This window comes from Megalobrama amblycephala, linkage group LG24 (assembly GCF_018812025.1).
Source record: "Megalobrama amblycephala isolate DHTTF-2021 linkage group LG24, ASM1881202v1, whole genome shotgun sequence".
Taxonomy (NCBI): domain Eukaryota; kingdom Metazoa; phylum Chordata; class Actinopteri; order Cypriniformes; family Xenocyprididae; genus Megalobrama; species Megalobrama amblycephala.
Genome location: NC_063067.1, coordinates 22,968,421 through 22,989,739, shown reverse-complemented (window position 1 = coordinate 22,989,739; position 21,319 = coordinate 22,968,421). Strand labels below are relative to the sequence as shown.

Here is a 21,319-nt window from a genome sequence, read left to right as displayed (position 1 = left end):
ATATGTTCCGATTTAGGCTGCTTCCCCTTTAAATCCTCGCGCTCTCCACACCCCCGAGCTCGTGACTCTAATACATTGCATAAACAAAGATGAATACAGTAAGAAACGATGGTAACTTTAACCACATTTAACAGTACATTAGCAACATGCTAACGAAACATTTAATTCAATTCAATTCAATTCAATTCACATTTATTTGTATAGCACTTTTCACGATACATATCATTTCAAAGCAGCTTTACAGAGAATGCATGTCAACATTACAATTTAAAGAATGCAGATTAGCAAATAATGTAATAATTTAGGCAATTAATTTACAATCACTGTTAGCAGTTTAACTGAATGTAGAAGCAATGAGCTCCTGAAAAATGAATTACATTAACAATAATTAGGATATAGAAATTGTGTAATGTGCATGTTGATCCAGATGATTGCGTCTTCTGAAGTCCTCGCAGGAGTTGGCGCCGTCTCTTCATAGGTGTTGGTCATCTGAGGTCTTCTTAAGAGGCTGGATCCAAACTGAAGCTGAAGTCCGTCCCGAGGCAAAACAGAAAAGCAAATGGAGAATAATTAGCATAGCTGCTGTTCATAACATTAAGCAAAGATAGTCATGTGCAATTGATCTGATATGAGATGCATTATGTGAATGCTTGGCTAAAGAGATGCGTCTTTAATCTAGATTTAAACTGGGTGAGCGAGTCTGAGCCCCGAACATTATCAGGAAGGCTATTCCAGAGTTTCGGAGCCAAATGTGCAAACGCTCTCCCTCCTTTAGTGGACTTAGCTATCCTAGGTACAACCAGAGTTTTGTGATCTTAAAGAGCGTGAAGGATTGTAGGGCGATAGAAGATCAGTTAAGTACACAGGAGCTAAACCATTTAGAGCCTTATAGGTCATTAGCAATACTTTATAATCGATACGGAACTTAATAGGTAACCAGTGTAGAGATGATAAAATTGGTGTTATATGATCATATTTTCTTGACCTGGTAAGAACTCTAGCAGCTGCATTTTGTACTAATTGTAGCTTATTTATTGAGGAAGCAGGACAACCAGCTAATAATGCATTACAGTAATCTAGTCGAGACGTCATGAAAGCATGAACTAACTTTTCTGCATCAGAAATAGATAACATATTCCGTATCTTAGCAATGTTTCTGAGGTGGAAGAAGGCTGTTTATGTAACATATGAAATATTATTTTCAAAGGACAAGTTGCTGTCTAATATAACACCCAGGTCTTTAACTGTCGAGGATGGAGTAACAGTACATCCTTCTAAATGCAGATTGTAGTCTGAGAGATTCTGTGTACAGGTTTTTGGTCCAATAAGTAATACTTCAGTCTTATCTGAATTTAATAGAAGAAAATTACTAGTCATCCAAAGTTTTACTTCTTTAATACATTTTGTCAGATTGGATAATTTAGAGATTTCATCTGGTTGTGTTGAAATATATAACTGAGTATCATCGGCATAGCAGTGGAAACTAATTCCATGTTTTCTTATAATATTGCCGAGTGGCAGCATGTATATTGAAAATAGCAGAGGGCCTAACACTGATCCTTGCGGCACTCCATAGTTTACTATCGTGATCTTAGATTTTTCCCCATTTATATAAACAAAATTGTGTCAGTCTGATAGGTACAACCTAAACCACCGTAATGCCTGTCCCTGAATACCAGTGTAATTTTGTAGTCGATCTAGGAGTATTTTATGATCTATAGTGTTGAACGCAGCACTGAGATCAAGTAACATTAGTATTGAGACACAGCCTTGGTCAGAAGCTAGAAGTAAGTTGTTTGAAATTTTAACGAGCGCAGTTTCTGTGCTATGATGAGATCTGAATCCTGACTGAAATTTTTCATAGATAGTGTTTTTTTGCAAGAAGGAGCATAATTGGACCGACACTACTTTTTCTAGTATTTTAGACATAAATGGAAGATTTGAGATGGGTCTGTAATTTGCTAATACGTTTGGATCTAATTGTGGTTTCTTAATGAGAGGCTTAATAACTGCTAGCTTGAACGGTCGTGGGACGTGACCTAGAGATAAAGACGAGTCGATAATATTGAGAAGAGGCTCTTCTGCTACAGGTAACAATTCTTTCAGTAGTTTAGTGGGTATTGGATCTAATAAACATGTTGTTGGTTTAGACGCAGTGATAAGTTTATTTAGCTCTTCCTGTCCTATAGTTGTAAAGCACTGCAACTGTTCTTGAGGGGCGATAATTGAGGCTGAATCATAAAACTCTGTTAAAGGTTGTACATTTACAATTGTATTTCTGATACTTTCGATTTTCTCACTAAAGAAATTCATAAAGTCATCACTACTAAATTGTAATGAAATGTTTTGTTCTGGTGATGTCTGTTTATTTGTTAATCTAGCCACTATACTAAACAAGAACCGTGGATTGTTTTGGTTATTTTCTATGAGTTTGCGGAGATGCTCAGCCCTGGCTGCTTTTAGAGTCTTTCTATAACGGGACGAGCTGTCTTTCCACGCGATCCTGAAGACCTCTAAACGAGTTTGTCTCCATTTGGTTCTAGATTGCGAGTTTCTTTTTTGATAGCGCGAGTAATACTGTTGTACCAAGTACAGATTTTTCTCTCTAACCTTTTGTAATTCATCGGTGCAACAGTGTCTAATGTACTAGTGAAAATGGTGCACATGCTGCTAGTCATTTTCTTGAGATCATTTGTGTGTTTAGGTACGATGAGCAGCTGAGACAGATCAGGCAGGTTATTTGTGAATTTATCTATAGTTGTCGGGAGAATTGTTCTGCCTAGTCGATATTTCGGTGCAATTTGACAAATATCATCAGTATGCAGTACGCATGTTACAAGTAGTGATCAGAGACGTCATCACTTTGCGGTAGAATTTCTATATCGGTTGGATTGATTCCATGTGATATAATTATCTAGTGTATGATTAAAACGGTGAGTGGGTCCAGTGACGTTTTGTTTGACCCCAAATGAGTTTAGTAAATCAGTAAACGCAGCCCCTAACGTATTATTTGTATTGTCAACATGAATGTTAAAATCTCCAACAATCAGCACTTTATCGACATTGACCAATAGATCTGAGAGAAAGTCTGAAAACTCTTTTAGGAAATCAGCATAAGGCCCTGGAGGTCTATAAACAGTAGCTAAAGCAAGAGATAGTAGCGACTTTTTACTTATATCTGAGAGTGTAACATTTAGCATAAGAATTTCCAATGAATTAAACCTATAGTTTGTTTTCTGAGTAACATTAAGATTATCTCTATAGATTGTTGCAACACCACCGCCACGGTCCAATCAGACGGCATTTATTTTTATAACAGTAGCAAGGTGGACAAGACTCATTAAGACCGAAATAATAATTTGGTTTAAGCATTTCAGTAAGGCAAATTAAATCAAGACTATTATCTGTGATCATTTCATTTATAATAACCGCCTTAGGTGTCAGTGATCTAATGTTTAGTAGCCCTAGCCTTAGAAATTGTTTTTGTTCAGTAATTTTGCGAATTTCTGGTTTGATCACGATCAGATTTTTTCTAGATCCTTTATTTTTATTGTTAGACCTCACTATTCAGGGAATAGACACATAGACTGTACTACACTCACATTTCTACCAATTAAGTGGGCAGAACACAGACTGTGATTTGAGGTTTGACTTACTAGTCATACGGTGCGAAGCATCTTGGAGATGTTCTCCGACAGAAGATCAGCTCAGATTCTGCTGGGGTGCAGGCCATCAGCACGGAAGAGCCTAGGACGCTCCCAGAAAAGATTCCAATTATTTATAAAGAGCAGCTTCTGTTCATTACACCAAGACATCAACCATTCATTTAAAGCAAATAATCTACTGAACCTTTCATGTCCTCGTCGGTACGTCAGAAGCGGTCCGGACACGATGATCCTCGTCGCGGGCGATGTGGCTCGTACCATCTCGATCAGGCTCCTGAAGTCCTGCTTCAGCACCTCCGTCTGCCGCAGCCTGGTGTCGTTCACCCCCGCGTGCAGAACTACAGCTCCGATGGTCTCAGCACCGTTGAGGATCGCGGGAACCTGCACAGCGACATCGAGAACACGAGCACCAGGAAAACAGTGACTGAGCACCTTACCTTTGGCTGTGGTAGCGTGGACGTGGCGGACGATGGAGTCTCCGATGACCACAGCGTCGCGTTCCGCCTCGCGAAGAGGGGAGAAGCGGTTCCGTGTCGAGACCTCGAAGATCGGGGGCGGCGGAGGAGGAGAGGTCCTGGTCCGAGGCCTGGCTCGCGTCTTCCGCTGCTGAAGCACCCAAGGTCCCTGGTGAGACAGCGCCGGAGTGAACGTGTTCTGGGAGCTCGGGCCCTGTGCAGAGAAACACACGGCGTAGAGGAAGCAGGAGTGTTAATATCGCGCTGTAAACTTACCGAGGAGCGGTGAAAGTCAGCACGGGAAGTTTCCAGCGCTGTCTGCTGCTCGCCTAGCTCGGCCTGCTTTTCGAGAAGGGTCCGGATCTGTCGATCCACGTCCTCCAGTTCCAACTGCACCACATGCAGCTCAAACATGTCCTCACCTGCACACAAAGGTAGAGAAGCATCCGATACACTCGCCATTAGAATAGATGAACAATAATATAGTGAGAGAAGAGTAAAAACGCTAGTGTGCCACGCCGCTATTGCTAACGGGCTAAAGGTAATAGCGAATGTTCGGGAAGTCGGATAAAACTAGCGATATCAAGGTAATCCGAGTGTTTTTTATGTAAAATATTGTTGGGGATGTGTTCCCCCGCCGAAAAAGAAAGAGTGATATGTTATAAGTTTGATGTTATAAGTTTGATTTTAAGAGACAAAAACAAGCAATTAGGAATCAGCTCGACGGAGCTCTAGCTCAAACAGCGCGGAAGCGGTGTTATGTTGAGATTCGCCTGTTATTCTGAGGTCTTTTTAACAAATGAGATTTACATAAGGAGGAAACAATGGTGTTTGAGACTCACTGTATGTAATTTCCATGTACTGAACTCTTGTTATTCAACTATGCCAAGGTAAATTCAATTTTCAATTCTATGGCACCTTTAAAGCCTTCATTATTTGTTCTGGCCAGTAGGTGGGGCTATCAGCTGGCAGGTTTCAATAAACGGTTATTGATTCAAAGAGCTTATAAGGTAATAATAAAGATGTTCAGCAAAATTGATAACATGCTTAATAACTGTGCACACTTTACAATGTGATTTTGTAAATAGTTTAATAAATGCAGGATTTTGAATTTATTGATGCACTTAAAAAATTTCTTAGCGCCTTAGCACCAACTGTTAAGCACACCCACCCATTTATTTTCACAGCCGCCTTTGCTCATATTTACTAAGGGTGCCAATATTAGTGGAGGGCACTGTATTTTACTTTAAATGCTTACAAGCTTTCATTTATCATCTGCCCATGAAGACTTCTGGGATTTCTAACAGTCTACAAGTCACATTACAAAACTGTGTGCACAATTTGCTAAAATAAGGAAATGGTTTAGAAATGAGTATGGTTTATAAACTGAGAGTACAGGTTACAAAATCGTGGGCACAAATTAGTGGCTGTCAATTTTTCTTACTCCTACATTACCCTAGGGGACTATATTTTGTAATATAAGGGGAAAAAACTGCCTAACTACCTGGTTAATACATATTTAAAAATTCTTTGTAATTCTCCCTTCACTTATATCAATCAAGCTCTGTTGTTTTCATGTTTAGTTCTTTGTGAGATTTAATGAAGATTTGCTTTGTGCTTTGATGGCCTGTTTCAGCTCACATTCTTTGATTTCTGCAACATTAAATTCCACTGAAATAGAGACATTCACAATCATTATGTTGTTCTATTCTCTAATTCCAATTCTGCTTATTTTCTAATTCTGCAATATTCCCCCGAATATTGAGGATTTGAGGCCAATTTTGAGTGACATTTCTCCAAACTTAGATCCTATGTAGTTTGGCAGTCAACAGAACCACTTCACTCCAATTTATAATCTCATTAGTCAAATGGATTTTGTGTATAAGGCCAGTGATATGTCTGGTTCAGTGAGCACATTAATTACTGATAACTGATTAATAACTGATTTTGCCAAGGCTTTCGATGCTGTAGACCATACAGTAGCAGTACAGTGCTTTTTTGATCTCAGAGTGAGCCATGGCTTTGTAGTTACATGACCATTCATCATCAAAGAGTGAGATATCAAGGATGTTTTTCTGACTGGGAATACTCCACATGTGGAGTTGCACAGGGAACCATACTAGGGCCTATAATCTTCTTAGCACTGATTAACAGTGCTCTTCAGGATGAAACAGACCAATGGAAACATGTGGATGACATTAACATTTGCCCAGTGGTGGACTCCACAATCACTCTGTACCCTCCAAAAGACATTGAACAGTCTTGACGTTTGGGTTGAGAGGAACAAAATGAAACTCAACCCAAAGAAATGCAAGGTTTTACATAGGCGCGGGAAGTGGGGGTGCTGAGGGTGCTGTAGCACCCCTGTTTTTTCTGTGGGCTACTGTTTAACAGCTGGGAATAAAAAAAAATATTTATATCATTATATACTGTATATTTATACTGGAATATTTGGGGGACCTTGAGGGACATAATTTCAGTTAAACACACGAAACGCAGTGTGAATTTGAGCATGTCGCAAAAGAGAATTCTGAGTTTTTCAAAAAATGTTTTGTGGATAATTCAACTACCACCAACTCCATGTCCAGCTAAACCACTGGTGGCCCCATCAACACTGGCCCTGTTGTCCAGCCTGCTAACATCATTAGCCCTTCTTCAGCTAAACCTGCCTTCACGGTTACAAAATGGCTTCATTATGTGAAAGAGACGGATAAAGCATTGTGCTTCACATGTTCCTCTGCTGTTGCAAAGAAGCTAATTATTGAGGACTGTACAAGAGCTGATGCCACATTTGTGAAAGGAGGTTTTACAAATTGGTGAAAGGCTGTGAAAAATTCTCTGCTCTGATATCTGATGTTCTGGCAAAAGAACAAAAAACTGCTCAGATGGTTCTGGAGCTGGCTTTCAGATCAATCTAATTTTTAGCCCGCGTAGCGCGAGCTGAGAGCTGAGAGCTGAGAGGCCACTCTCATTGTGAGAGAGTGTTATGGCAACTTATGCTGGAGCACACATTTTCACTACCTGCAGCCCGCGAGTGGCTGCTCAGAAAGGAGAACTGGATGTCAGATACAGTACAAAGTGAAATACTGGAACAATTTGCACATGGTGTTCAGCGCAAGATGGTAGCTAGGGCATCTGACTCTCATTACTACGGGCTGACTGCTGATGGCACAACGGACACCGGGTCATCTGAGCATCTCTTGTCATTTATATTATGTGGGTTCAAACCTTTCCCAGCAGAGTGTATTTTTGGGATTTTATAATGACACAACATCTGAAACCCTCTTTCTTTGCATCAAGAACATCTTCTGTCGACTCCAAGGCTACTGTTTCGACGGTGCCAGTAACATGTCTGGTCGATTCTCTGGAGTACAAGCACGACTTAAGAAGGTTTGCCCTGGTTCATTATTTGTACACTGCTGCAACCATGCTCTTGACCTGGTGCTGCAAGGTAGCACAGGATGTGCAGGTAGCACGGGATGTGCGTCTTGTTGGCAGAACCTGATTTTGCCAAGTTCAACATGTTCCTGGGTCAAACATTTTTGTTGATCCTGGAACAACACTCAAATCAACCAATCAGATTTGAGGGACAAGTTTACATATTATGTCAAGTTTAGGCTTAAAATCATGAACTGGTGCTTCTACATCAGTTTTATTCATCTATCATTTCCCTCTGATTTTTGGGATAACTTGTGGGTAGGGTTAGGTCTAGGGGTAAGAATAGGGTTAAGACTAAATTTTCAGACTGGAATGTTGTTCCAGGATCAACAAAATATGTTGACCCATGAACACATCTAATTCAGCAAAATCAGGACGTCTTGTAGCAGATGCACTCAACTTTGTGCAGAGCTTCAGCACACTTATCAGAGAGTCAGCCAAACTCCAAAACGTGTACCAGTCTTTTTTGGTGGGGATGAAGATGTTGTGTGCAACATTCTTGAGCTGTGTCCAACACGGTGGTGTGTGAGGACAAAAGCAATATTAAGGATTTACCATGCCTACGGCCCACTTTTGGAAACACTATGTATACTGCAGCAGGATCCAGGTGTTCGTAGTGAGATATGGGCAAAAGTAGCTGGGCTTCTCAAGCTAAGAAGGGGAGAACTGTTTATGGGCTTCTCTGTTGTGAGGCAGGCTTTGGGCCTTGCAAAGCCATAACAAGAAGTTTGTAGAGTGCACAAGCAAGTGTTTCTGGTGCGCTCCAGTGCATACATATACACTCAAAGAACACATATTCGCACTAAGAGAGGAGAGAGCTGTGGAAGAGATTTTGACAAAAACAAAAGCCTGTGCATCAGTGAACAACCTGAAGTTGCCGCCAGACTCTAACAGGACAAGCAGGACGCCAGCTCGTTTTTGCAGAACGACAGCGGTGGAGGATGATGTGTCAGAAAATGGTGAATCACTGAGGCACTTGATCTAGTGACATCTGAAATCGAGCGCAGGTTTGACCAAGTTGGGATGGCTATTGCCACACAGAGGGAGCAAATTCTCATGGATTCCGCAAAGGGGACAGTGTGCACAGAGGCTGACCTGAGTTCCCTTCAGTTTCCCAGTAATATGGACAGAGCGTCTCTACATCTGCAATGAGGATGCTGGGTGACCTCACCAAAAAAGAAACACTCGGCACAGTCCAGGAACTTGGACTTTATATGTCAAACCTTCAACCACAACAAGAGGCCTCTTTAAGGAGGTGGAGAAGCTGCTCCAGTTGTGATTTTGTTTGCCTGTGTCTACTGCTTCCTCCGAGAGATCCTTTTTCCACACTTCACTGTCTGAAAACTTGGCTCTGTAACACTGTCACTGAGAAGAGAGTGAATCATTTGTCATTACTACATGTCCACAGAGACATTTTGGATCACATTAATGTTCAGAACCTTGTGAGGGAGTTTTTCAGCATCAGTCCAGAGCACAAAGCCACGCCAAAATCTCCATAAGGTAAGATGCTATTTTTTTGCATATATGACTGTGTGCTTGATGTTAACTCCTGTCACTGCCATGCAGAATATTTGTATAATATTTATTATTCTCTGTGGTTCTGATTTGTGACATAATCTTAAAAACAGCAGAGGGGTTTGCAGAATGTGGCCCAATTCCTTTAAGTCTGCTTTAGTGGTTGGCCTGGTTTAGCCTGCGTTAAACCGGTTGTAGAGTAAAACTTTAGTGTTCTTGTAGTCTGCTCTCTTCTCTCACTCTCTTTCGTTATCTCACTCCTCTCCAGTGTGTAATTTCTGTGGTTTCTCTGGTGTTTATCATATTTAGTTTCACAGGTTCGCCTGCCCATTCAGTCTGAATGGTTAATGGTAAAACAAACTTGGCTTGCTGTCCTCAAAGGAGGCTCGAACCTGAGGCTCTGCTTGAGCTCAGAGTTAAACACTCCATAACAGTACTGCGTAGAGGGTGAAAAAGAGAAATAGAGGAGGAGATGGTGAGAAGGAGGAATGCTGGAAGAATTGTCGCTGGGATAATGCAGTGACTGCTGCTTACACTATATTGCCAAAAGTTTTGGGACGCCTTTAATGACATCCCATTCTTAATCCGTAGGGTTTAATATGGAGTTGGCCCACCCTTTGCAGATATAACAGCTTCAGCTCTTCAGGGAAGGCTTTCCACAAGGTTTACGAGTGTGTTTATGGGAATTTTTGACCATTCTTCTAGAAGCGCATTTGTGAGGTCAGGCAGTGATGTTGGCGAGAAGGCCTGGCTCACAGTCTTCGCTCTAATTCATCCCAAAGGTGTTCTATCGGGTTGAGGTCAGGACTCTGTGCAGGCCAGTCAAGTTCGTCCACACCAAACTCGCTCATCCATGTCTTTACGGACCTTGATTTGTGCACTGGTGTGCAGCCATGTTGGAACAGGAAGGGGCATGAAATTGTCCAAAATGTCTTGGTATGCTGAAGCATTAAGAGTTCCTTTCACTGGAACTAAGGGGCCAAGCCCAACCCCTGAAAAACAACCCCACACCATAATCCCCCCTCCACCAAACTTTACATTTGGCACAATGCAGTCAGACAAGTATTGTTCTCCTGGCAACTGCCAAACCCAGACTCGTCCTTCAGATTGCCAGACAGAGAAGCGTGATTCATCACTCCAGAGAACACGTCTCCACTGCTCTAATGTCCAGTGGCGGTGTGCTTTACACCACTGCATCCAACGCTTTGCATTGCACTTGGTTATGTAAGGCTTGGATGCAGCTGCTCGGCCATGGAAACCCATTCCATGAAGCTCTTTACGCACTGTTCTTGAGCTAATCTGAAGGCCACATGAAGTTTGGAGGTCTGTAGTTATTGACTCTGCAAAAAGTTGGCAACTTCTGCTCACTGTGTTCCTCAGCATGCGCTGACCCTGCTCTGTGATTTTACATGGCCTACCACTTCATGATGTTTTATTAACAAAATTTGGGAGGAGCAACGTTCAAATAATCTGTCTAATCATCACGTCATCTCAACCAGCTGTTAGCAATCAGTAATCAACATATCTACCCAATCAGCATGAGTGAAAGCATTAACACTACCTGAGTATGGTAGATAAGAAAATGTCAAATACACATTAATCAATAAAGTTGAAAATCTACTAAACCTTAGGGAAACAATAGACAAGGCCCCAGGAATCTGAGCTGATCATTAATATCATATATTTACATTTACATTCACAACAACACTCAATTGCTATACCAATGATACTAACTTTCTGTGCACTCTGAAGGGGGCAGTATATTCAAATATATCCTCTGACATGTAGAAGATATGCAGAAGAAGCATGGTATGAAGACAGGAAGCACGCTTTTATTATCACACTGCACACTTCCCTTTATAGACGATGGCTAACAGAAACATCAGCCTTCCTTCCTAGACTGTAATCACCAGCACATCTCATTCAGAGCACATCATTTTGGAGAGGTTGCCATAGAAACCATATAGTAGCAGAGCACAGATGAACACAGCAATTTCCTCTCGCACTCAAAATGAAAGGAAAAAGACAACCCAAGATAGCAGAATACATGAGGAAAACACACATGCACACATACATTTTACCCTCTCTTAGGGTTATATTTTTCTGTTTTTGAACAATATGTCAAAGGATCAACATTTGACCCAGCATATTGTTGATGAAGAATACTACTAATCGTGTTCATTATACTAATTCTGAAAAAAAATGCTGCAAAACACTTACTCAACTTAATATATTTATGTTTGAAATGAGAACGTAATTATATTGTGCAAAGTCTAAGTTAAATAGATAAGACTTAACGAAAATTTACTTTGGAAATTTACTTTTAAAATGAACATTTGTCACAACTTAATTTTGTTTTGTACAATTAAAAATTTGTTTAAACAGAAGTTTACTAAATGCATTGAATCAATATAACAATTTCAACACAGGGTTGTGATTTCCAGTCCCTGGCATGCTTTGCAGACTGCAGTATGTGTGTATGCCCCACTCCCTGAAACCAGGAGTCGCTTATTTTAAGCCTGTTTTCCCAGAGCGAGTCCCCCCCCAGTCTCAGTAAGCAGCAGCTGGGTTAATGCTAGTGCAGTGGTAAGAAACTCCTTGTTCTTTGCAAGCATGTGTTATGGTAGCTAAAAAAACTTTAAATGTATAAAAGGGGTGTTAGATATTTTATAAGTACTTAAAGGGGTGGTTGATTATGATTGAACTTTTATAACTTTAGTTAGTGTGTAATGTTGCTGTTTGAGCATAGACAACATCTGCGAAGTTTCGACGCTTAAAGTTCAATGCAAAGGGAGATATTTTCTTTTAAAGTATTCTTTGTTGGTAGGGACTACAACAAGCTTCTTCCCGGGTTGGTGACATCCAAAATTTACCTGCCCCCAAGAACACGCAACAAAGGGGGCGAGGCCATATTGGGATGCTTTAGAGAAGGGGAAGAGTTGTTGTAGTAGAGTGTTGTTGTCATGCCATCATTTTACGCCGTACTGCTTCAATTCAATGCTGGATTTGCACAAAAGATTAACAGATTGACGGTACATGCTAGTCGATGATTTGAATCAAATCCAAAGCAACTACATAAATTTATCCACTAACTGTTCAGAAACGTCCAGTTTCATTCTAAAAGTTGTAACTTCTTCCTGGGTTTCTCCATCAGTGTCCAACTCCGTTTTGAACAATGTAAGGCTGAACTCCGTTACTGACAATCATCATTTTGGCTGTGTGAGATTCTCCAACTTTGTTGTTGTTGAGCAAACGAAGCGTCATTTGCATTTAAAGGGACACACAAAAACGGCGTGTTTTTGGTCACACCCAAATAGAGGCAAATTTGACAAGCTATAATAAATGATCTGTGGGGTATTTTGAGCGGAAACCTCACACACATTTTGGGGACTTTTATTACATCTTGTAAAAGGGGCATTATAGGTCCCCTTTAATTTTGTAATGTATTTGAGAAAAGTTGGGTAGACTTTACCTAATTTCTTTTAGTGTATTATTACTTATAGGTAGTCTTTTCTCAAAACATGGGCTAAAATCTAACTAAAATTGAGTGTTACCTTTTTTTTTTTTTTTCTTTTTTTGCTCTATAGGTTTGTTTTTACAGTGCTGGAGAAAATTTTAAATGTGTGAAAATATAGTGTTTTCAGTGAAAAGATTCATTTTACTCTGATGCCATTTAGATTTTTCTCTCCCTTGAGGAATATACTTTTGATAGTGACTTAATACATGAGTCCAGTGCCATGGACAGGTTTTATGTAGTCTGAGTGTGTGTGTGGTCTAATGCTACGGCCCCATCAGCCTGTATGAATGAGGGATTAAAGGAAGAGTAGCTCAAGGCATTTTTATCTCTCCACACAGTCGCTGTGTCCTGCAATTATCACTCACAGAGCATGCGCTCTAGCTGCAGCTCCAGCTCACATTTATAATGCTGCACTGGACCTATAATGAGACTGTAGCCACATTATTACCTCCAGCCTGAGCACCTCCACCCGGGGGGCTCGACTCTTCCAGTCCAGCGCATCACAGTCTACAGCCACCCACCCCCACACCCTTCTTTTGTGTGACTCTAAGACCGCCAGAAAATAGATCCTCTCCTGGAAACAGAACTATTGCAGAACTGTGCTCGTGTTCATGTAAATCTATTGAAATTTCACCAGAAGCTTTGTGAAATATATCAACTTCATTATGTTTTGTGATCGAATCAATTGAATTCTAATTAAACTCTTTGAAACATCTATGTTGTTTGTCTTAGTCCCTTAGTATGGTGGCTGTGATATTTTCCCCTTTTAAAAATGGTTTGATCTTTCTGAGATAATATTCGAGAATAACTGAAAAGTCCTTTTGACCACATGGATTTTTTTTTTTGTTGCTTTATTTTTGTCATCTTGTAGGTATTTTTATTGCACATACAGTAGAACTAAAACATTGACTGTGAATAATGTGGTGTTGGTTCATTTATATTTAAATTATAATGTTTGATTTAAAGGCACATAAAACTGATGAAGTGATAATTTGTACAACTGATATGAATTCCCAAAATATTGTGTTTTGGTTGAAATAATATAGCACTTTAGCATTACACTTAAATGATAAATAACCTTTGGTACTTTGGAAGTGTCACACGATGGTTGAAACAATGAAATGAAAAAGAGCTGTATCAAATATCAAAGATAACAAAAATCCTCAGGGAATATCTCTCCAAAATCACAACAGGAACAGAACAAGTGATAAAATGAGCAAGAACAGACAACTGAACAGAACAAAACACAGGGCTTAAACACATACATAAACTAATCAATGAAACGAGCATCAAGTGTACAACATAATCAAGCCAGGGCGGAGACGCAGGCAGGAGAAACCAGGGTGGAGACGAAGGCGGGAGGAGTCAGGGAGTAACCCCCACCAGGAGTCATGTCAAGTCACCTTTATTTATATAGTGCTTTATACAATACAGATTGTTTCAAAGCAGCTTTACAGTGATAACAGGAAAATTATTCAATGATGCAAACAGAGTTCATTTTGGCTGAACAGCAGCTCTAAAAGAAGGGGGGAGGCAGTTCTCCTCTGGCCAATAAAACAAACATGGTGTGATTATGATTCAAGCTGCATCACAAGTCAGAAATCAGATCCCTATCAGAATCATTCAAATATTTCATCCAGTTCGTTTTGCTTGAAGATCGGATTCATTGCAACAGTTTAGAGATGAAGCTGGTCATAGGTCTGTGCAGAGTACTTGTCTGGTTCTTGTGGTCTTCACTGAGGATCTGTGCTGATGGCTGTCTTGGGGATCTAGTTGACAGGATCTCTGCTGACATTCAGGGCTATGTTGTGGTCATGTCTAGTCCACCATCTGATCTGGATATGGACTGGGTACGGCTGACTATGCTAACCTCGGGATAAACTGAGAGACTAATGTTAGCGTAGATGCCATTCTTCTTATGATGTAACAAGTACATCGGGTGTTAGTGTTCCCGGTTTACGCAGCCTAACAATTCTTTAAAGGGATAGTTCACCCCAAAATTAAAATTCTGTCATCATTTACTCACCTTCAAGTTGTTCCAAACCTGTATGAATTTATTTCTTCCGCAGACCACAAAAGAAGATATTTTGAAGAATATGGGTAACCAAACAGTTTATGGACCCCATTGACTTCCATAGTATGGAAAAAGTACCAAGTCAAAAAGGTCCCATTAACTGTTTGGTTATTGACATTCTTCAAAATATCTTCTTGCCATCAAGTGTTAGACAGTATTCTAGGTTATTATGTGTGTAGGTTTTTGGTCTAATAATTAAAACCCTAATTTTTCAGAATTAAGTAGTAGGAAATTACTAGTCATCCAATTTTTTACATTAATTATACATTACATTAATTTTCTGAATTGGTATGTTTCGTCAGGGTTTGAAGAAATATAGAGCTGAGTATCATCAGCGTGACAGTGAAAACTTATATGCTTCCTAAGCGTAACATTTGCAGGGTGAAAAGCAACGGTAGTACTGATCCTTGCGGTACTCCATACTGAAATTACGATTGATATGACACCCCTTCATTAACTGCTTCAACTTGATATTGTCAGTATGATTTGAACCATGCCAATGTAATTTCACTAATGCCAATGTAATTTTTGAGTATATTCAAAAGAATGTTGTGGTCAATAGTATCAAATGCAGCACTAAAACGAATAGAGAGATACAACCATGATTGGATGATAAGAGCAAATCATTTGTAGCTCTAATGAGAGCAGTCTCAGTACTATGGTACGGTCTAAATCCTGACTGGAAATCCTCACAGATACTATTTCTTTCTAAAAAGGAACATAGCTGTGACATACTGGCTTTTCTAGTATTTTTTTTACAGAAAAGGGGGGAGATTCTAGATTGGTCTGTATAGTTGTCTTAGATTGGATGGAATTCTGAAATTGTTCCTGTGGAATTGTTCCTCAGGGGTCTATAGAACAACATCTGATGTGATACTGTAGTAGACGGTTGCATGGTTATAATTTTCTGTCTAATAGTATTAATCTTACAAGTGAAGAAATTTATAAAGTCATTACTGCTATGCTGTTTGGAAACATCAGAAGTTGAAGCTTTATTTCTTGTTAATTTAGCAACTGTATCAAATAAATATCTAGGGTTGTTTTTGTTGTCTTTTAATCTAGCTTTTCTGCAGTAACACTGTTCTTCCATGAAAAACAAAATATCTTTAGTTTAGTTTTCTTCCAGCTAAGCTCCATTTTCTGGGCTGCCCACATTTCTAGTAAAACTGCATTTTCATATCTAAACTACAACATATGCTCTCAATGATGAATGCAGAAAAGTTAATGCATTAATGACCTCACAGCTTATTGTAATGCACTACTGGGTGGTTGCCCTGCACGCCTAATAAACAAACTCCAGCTGGTCCAAAACGCTAGAGTTCTTACTAGAATCAGGAAGTATGACCATATCAGCCCGGTTCTGTCAACACTGCACTGGCTCCCTATTAAACACCGAATACATTTTAAATCTTGCTAATTACTTAGAAAGCACTAAATGGTTTAGCTCCCCAGTACTTGAGCAAGCTCTAAATCCATTATAGTCCTTCACGTCTATTGTGACCTTTAAATTCTGGCCAGTTGATAATACCTAGAATATCAAAATCAACTGTTGACCAGTAGATACGAGGGACATGATGGATGGCAAAGACAGGTGAAGGTGGGTAAGCTGGTCAGCTGTTTCATCAAAATAAAGCTGCAGAACTGGTATGGCTGTTGAGATGACGGGTTCACCGCCTGTAAATGTGTGATAGTTTGTTTGATAGTTTGTAAATGTGTGATAATTTGTTGTTGTTAATTTATTGTGATGTTACTTTTATTCATTAATTTACTTATTTTTATTCATGTTTCCCATTATTGTCAGTAATTAAAATATAATCATTTCACTGATACATGAATTAATTCATTGTTTGACTGAAAAGCACTGCATTCACATCTGCTGCATTTGTCCACTGTGTATTCATGCATAGCTATGTCATATGACAATACAATTAAATTACATTTTGCTTTTTGTTTACTAAAATACATACGTTTCAGTAAGAAAATATGTAATATAATTAAGTATTGGTCAGCATTTATCATTATTATTGTGTGTAAGTGTTGGGGTGGGCTAGTAATGCAATTCATTCTGGGGTAATCTTAATTTTGCTCGCTAAGTAAGTACTAATTGAAATTAAGCACCTACTCAGTGGATATGTGGTTTCATGACAGAACTTGGTTTTTATTGTGCACTTTAAAACTGGTTTTTAAAACTTTGCAGAACTTTTACATTCACAGACAGCTATGAAAGGTAATATTTGAAAAATGCATAACTTTAAATAAATGCCATTTAATTTAATCTCAAATATAGCTTTGTGTGTGAAGACAGATTACACTGTATCATGCCACGTCACACCACGCCATTGACTTTGCCATTGGTTCTTGGCAGTCTTTGCGCAATTTGTACAGTGAAATATTTTGAAACACTAATGAGATTAAAGCTATAGTGGAGGGGAAGATTTGTAGTTAATAATGACTGAAGAATATTGTCCTCAGTGCATCCCATTACCCCCATTTTCCCCTAGAATATAGGTTTAGCGTAATTATCTTCTCATTGTCTGCCAAGTGAGAAGTGCAACTAGCTCTTTAAAGTCTTATTTGGTTACACTATATTTTTAAACAGCAAGTTGTTGCTACTTACAAGCCATATGTTTACAGAAGAGCAAGAGATTCATATCCAAACCTTCAGATAATCATCAAAGTGAAGCTTTAGATCTAAAATTAGATTTACCTTCACAGACTGTTTCGACACAACCTTGACTGTTGTTTTTTTTTCTGTCTGAGATGCCAGAGGAGAGAACGCAGCCCAGTGATGTACTTCAGACAGCGGCGAACGCAATGATTAGTGCATTGACTGAAATGACTGATAGACATTTGGCACAGTTCCAGCCTTATAATGTTGAAGAATCCCTAATTAAGCATCATGTGATGCTGGAAAGTGCCGCTGGCCTCTCTGTGGGCACAGATTCCACTCATCAGCCTAATTCAAATGCGAGGCACGCTCGTGGCGGTTTTATGAAAAGATCCAGGGTGACAGCAACATGCGCAAAGAGGGAAGGATCATTTTCTCTTCAGATTTAGGATGCTTCCCTTGTGTTTTCACTCCACAAATCGGAATGCTGCCATTATACACGCATGCCATTTTACAACCAATCAGAATGATCTATCAGCAGTCAATTATTAGTCCCCCCACCCTGAGCTTTTTTGTATTCAGCATTTCGTTGCTTTGTTGCATTACACTACAATCATGAATCAATATTCACATAAACACAAATACAGCAATGCTTTTTAAAAAATGCACACAAATGACACTACAGCATAACATGCACTCTCAGTACACTCAAGAGGAAATTGCGTTATTTTTGTAATTTTTTTTGGGGGGGGGGGAGAGATGGTGTGCAGAATTAGAGCTGACATCATGAGCACGTGTAAATTTGCCTTATGTAAAAACCGGGGGGAAAAAGAGAAGACTGTCCCCTGAATGAGGACTGAGCTCAGAAACTTGTCCAAAGGCTTGAGCGCATTCTTTCTGGGGCTGGAGGACTGCGCGGTCGGAGCCTTTGAAGCAGATAAACCCTTTAAAACCATGAAGAGCATTTTCATACATTTTAGCCAGAGGCAGGTGGTTAGATTAAAAGGGTTTCGCTAAAGTACGCTCTTTGTCCAAACCTCTATATGTAAAAACAAGCTGTTTTGTCTGTGGACTACAGTGTCAGATTTGCCGTGCAGAATTTGCACAGAAATTTGTGTGCTTGTTTCACTTGTTTCATGCTGACTAATGTGCTCAGTTTATGGCTTTTTGTTTATTATGATGATAGATTAAATAATTCAGCTTTAAAATAAGCTACACTACTGTACTGAAGGATTTCTTGTACAATTTCTGTTCATACGCTGTTGCTTGAAGTCATGTTAGAACTACAGAAGAGAAATGATCATTTTGATGTTGTCTACATGAAACTGATTCAGACCTCCGTGTAAACATGCGTCAGTGGACAATTGCTGACAGCATTTGCTGCATGTCTGTTTCAGTAGCGGCTGTGTGGCAAAAGTCAGTTTCCATAGTGATTGCGGTGAATGCAGTAGATTTGTAGCACAGTGTAGTGAGGGCAGATTGCAGACATTGTGACGTGCTCGCTGTTACACTGTGCATGATGTGTTTGGCTGTAGATCCTAAAAACAGAAGTCTGCGTTTCACTGTTGCTTTAAAAATGATCAGTTCCTAATGTTAACAAACACACCATATGTGTTTTGTTCTAGTGATTTGTGTGCATAAATATCTATAACAAGGAAGGGGAAAGTATTTATTTATTTATTGAAGAATAAATGATGAAGCTGAGTAAATGCTGGTTTAGGCCTTTCTGTAACATGAGTGCAATTTTGAGGCAAAAAAAAAAAAAAATTGTTTGCTAATGAAAGGGGACAAAAAAACCTGAATATATCAATGGGAGCAAACCCCAGCAGAAACACTAATATAACAAGGAGGCTGAGACCATTTTGCTGTTGCCTAGCAACACTTGAACAAAATTTTAAAACCATTTCGATGCCCCATACTGCTTTGAGGGATGTATATTTTTATATAGCCCACCTCAATGGTCTGCAGGGCTCACACAGAACCCGGTTCACTTAGATTCACTTAGACGCTGTACTTGTAACCGACATTATAATCATCAAGATTTGCAAAGTCAGGTCAGAGACACTGAACACAAGCGTTCTCAAATAGTAGTGACACTAGAAGGATTGATCACTCTCTTACAGCCGACAGCATTTGCATATTTCATTAGAACAAAATCAAGCCCAAGTCACTATGGGGTAGATGAGACAAATCATTTATGAATATGCAGATATGTAATGGTTTTTATTCATTCAAATCATTTCAAACAATTGTTCGTCATATACTCTAAACAATGCTGGGTTAAAAAAACCCAAGTTGGGTTGAAAATGGACAAACCCAGCGGTTGGGTTAAATGTTTGCCCAATGTGCTGGGGTAGTTTTCTTTAACCCAAATATTGTTTAAAAATTACTATATGTCTATCTTAAAATGAACCCAAAATAGGTTGGAAATTAAAAATCAGACACATAATTACTAATTCATTAAACAAATATTATAATATATTAATAAATGTTCATTTCCAACATATTTTGGGTTTATTTTAAGCAAGAAATGCAGTAATTTTTAAACAATAGTTGGGTTAAATAAAAATACCCAGCAGGTTGGTCAAACATATAACCCAACCGCTGAGTTTATCCATTTTCAACCCAACTTGGGTTGTTTTTAAGCCAGCATTTTTAAAATGTATTGTCCAACTTATGAAGACTTCCTCATCTTACATACTAAACTACATAATCCACTTAAGATTATATATACACAAGCCTGATAAATAGATATAATAGTTCTTTCAGATCATACAATTCAAATGTATGGTTTGGTTTAAAATTTACATATTAAGAATTTGTATTTGTTTTTTATGCTTCATATGGCGACATCCAAATGAACTATTTTTTTTTTCTTACATCAACATTATATGATTTCATATGACTAAATAAACCCGACTGCATTACGTTACGTCAAAGAAAGTCAAATCAAGGGTTGCAATAATGGTCAAATCAGGTAGAACCAAGTATGTTTCTCTCAAACACAAAACAACAGGCTCCAAACTACAGTATAGTTCATTTTAAATAATTATTTTGCCCTTGATTGGCAGCAGTTGATTATTAAGTATATCTGTCTAAATGAGTCTGTCTGGGCATTACATGGGTGTCACCAGCAAGCCAAAAGTACTCAAGCGTCCACAGCAGGTGCATAAATATGTCATGTTTTCTCAGCCCATAACCGAAGGGAGATGCAGCCAGATGGAGAGCAAATTCTAAATTTCATGTAGTATCATTAGTAGGTTAGTTCACCCCTCATTGGTTCACCATCTGCTTCCAATTGAGTCCTCCACTCTGAGCCAAGCTCTGAGAGACGAGGTGAAATCTACACCACTCTGACCCAAATCCCTCATTCAGCTCATTCACTTTCCATTAACCGATGTTTAATGACATTCACAATTCTGTCATTTATGGTTTTAGAAGAAATCAAAAAGCTAGCTAAAGAGTAAAGTTCATGACATGGATTGAAAATGTGCTTACCACATATTTAAAGACTTCCGACAGAAGGTCAAGTGTGCTGTATGCAGTCCGATAAAAGATAGTGTCCCAGACCATTCATCATTCTCTCTTCTTCTGAAGTGTCCTCAGTTTCAGATGAGGGATGGTATGTTCCTGCTCACACCTGATGCTGTGTCAGTGGCTTCACCTGTTCTGCTCCTCATCTGCCATATTTATGATGGTATATTTCGGTTTGAAGTGGGCTGGGTTTGAGGATTGCAATTCTTCTTTAGAATGAGGAATGAATGCATGAGTTCATTTTTACCTCATGGCAGCCCCAGATGTGAGCATGTGTGAATGTCAATTCAAGATTTTAAGGATTTAAAGGGAATAAAATAACTTCTAGTCTGTACATGCTTTTGCATTTAAATTCCAAAGAGCTGTGAATATTCTACTGAGATCTAAATAATTTTCTCTGTGTTCGATGTTAACATATGCACATAAAGGTAAAGACTTGCGTGCTTGACCTGAAAATGTGTGTGTGTGTGTGTGTCTGTGTGTGTGTGTCCGTTGGGGGGTGTTGGTGGGGGG

At 39.2% G+C, this 21,319-nt stretch overlaps 1 protein-coding gene across 1 annotated transcript; it reads right to left on the bottom strand.

Annotated features, from left to right (window-relative positions):
* Positions 1-465: 465 nt before the first annotated feature.
* On the bottom strand, positions 466-21,291 carry LOC125260233. Its single transcript, XM_048178480.1, has 4 exons — positions 20,771-21,291; positions 4,397-4,542; positions 3,657-4,289; positions 466-525 (listed from the first exon to the last, which is right to left on the bottom strand). The coding sequence occupies exons 2-3, from the start codon at positions 4,532-4,534 to the stop codon at positions 3,708-3,710; spliced, it is 720 nt and encodes a 239-aa protein (XP_048034437.1). The 5' UTR covers positions 4,535-4,542; positions 20,771-21,291; the 3' UTR covers positions 466-525; positions 3,657-3,707.
* Between the last annotated feature and the right edge of the window lie 28 nt (positions 21,292-21,319).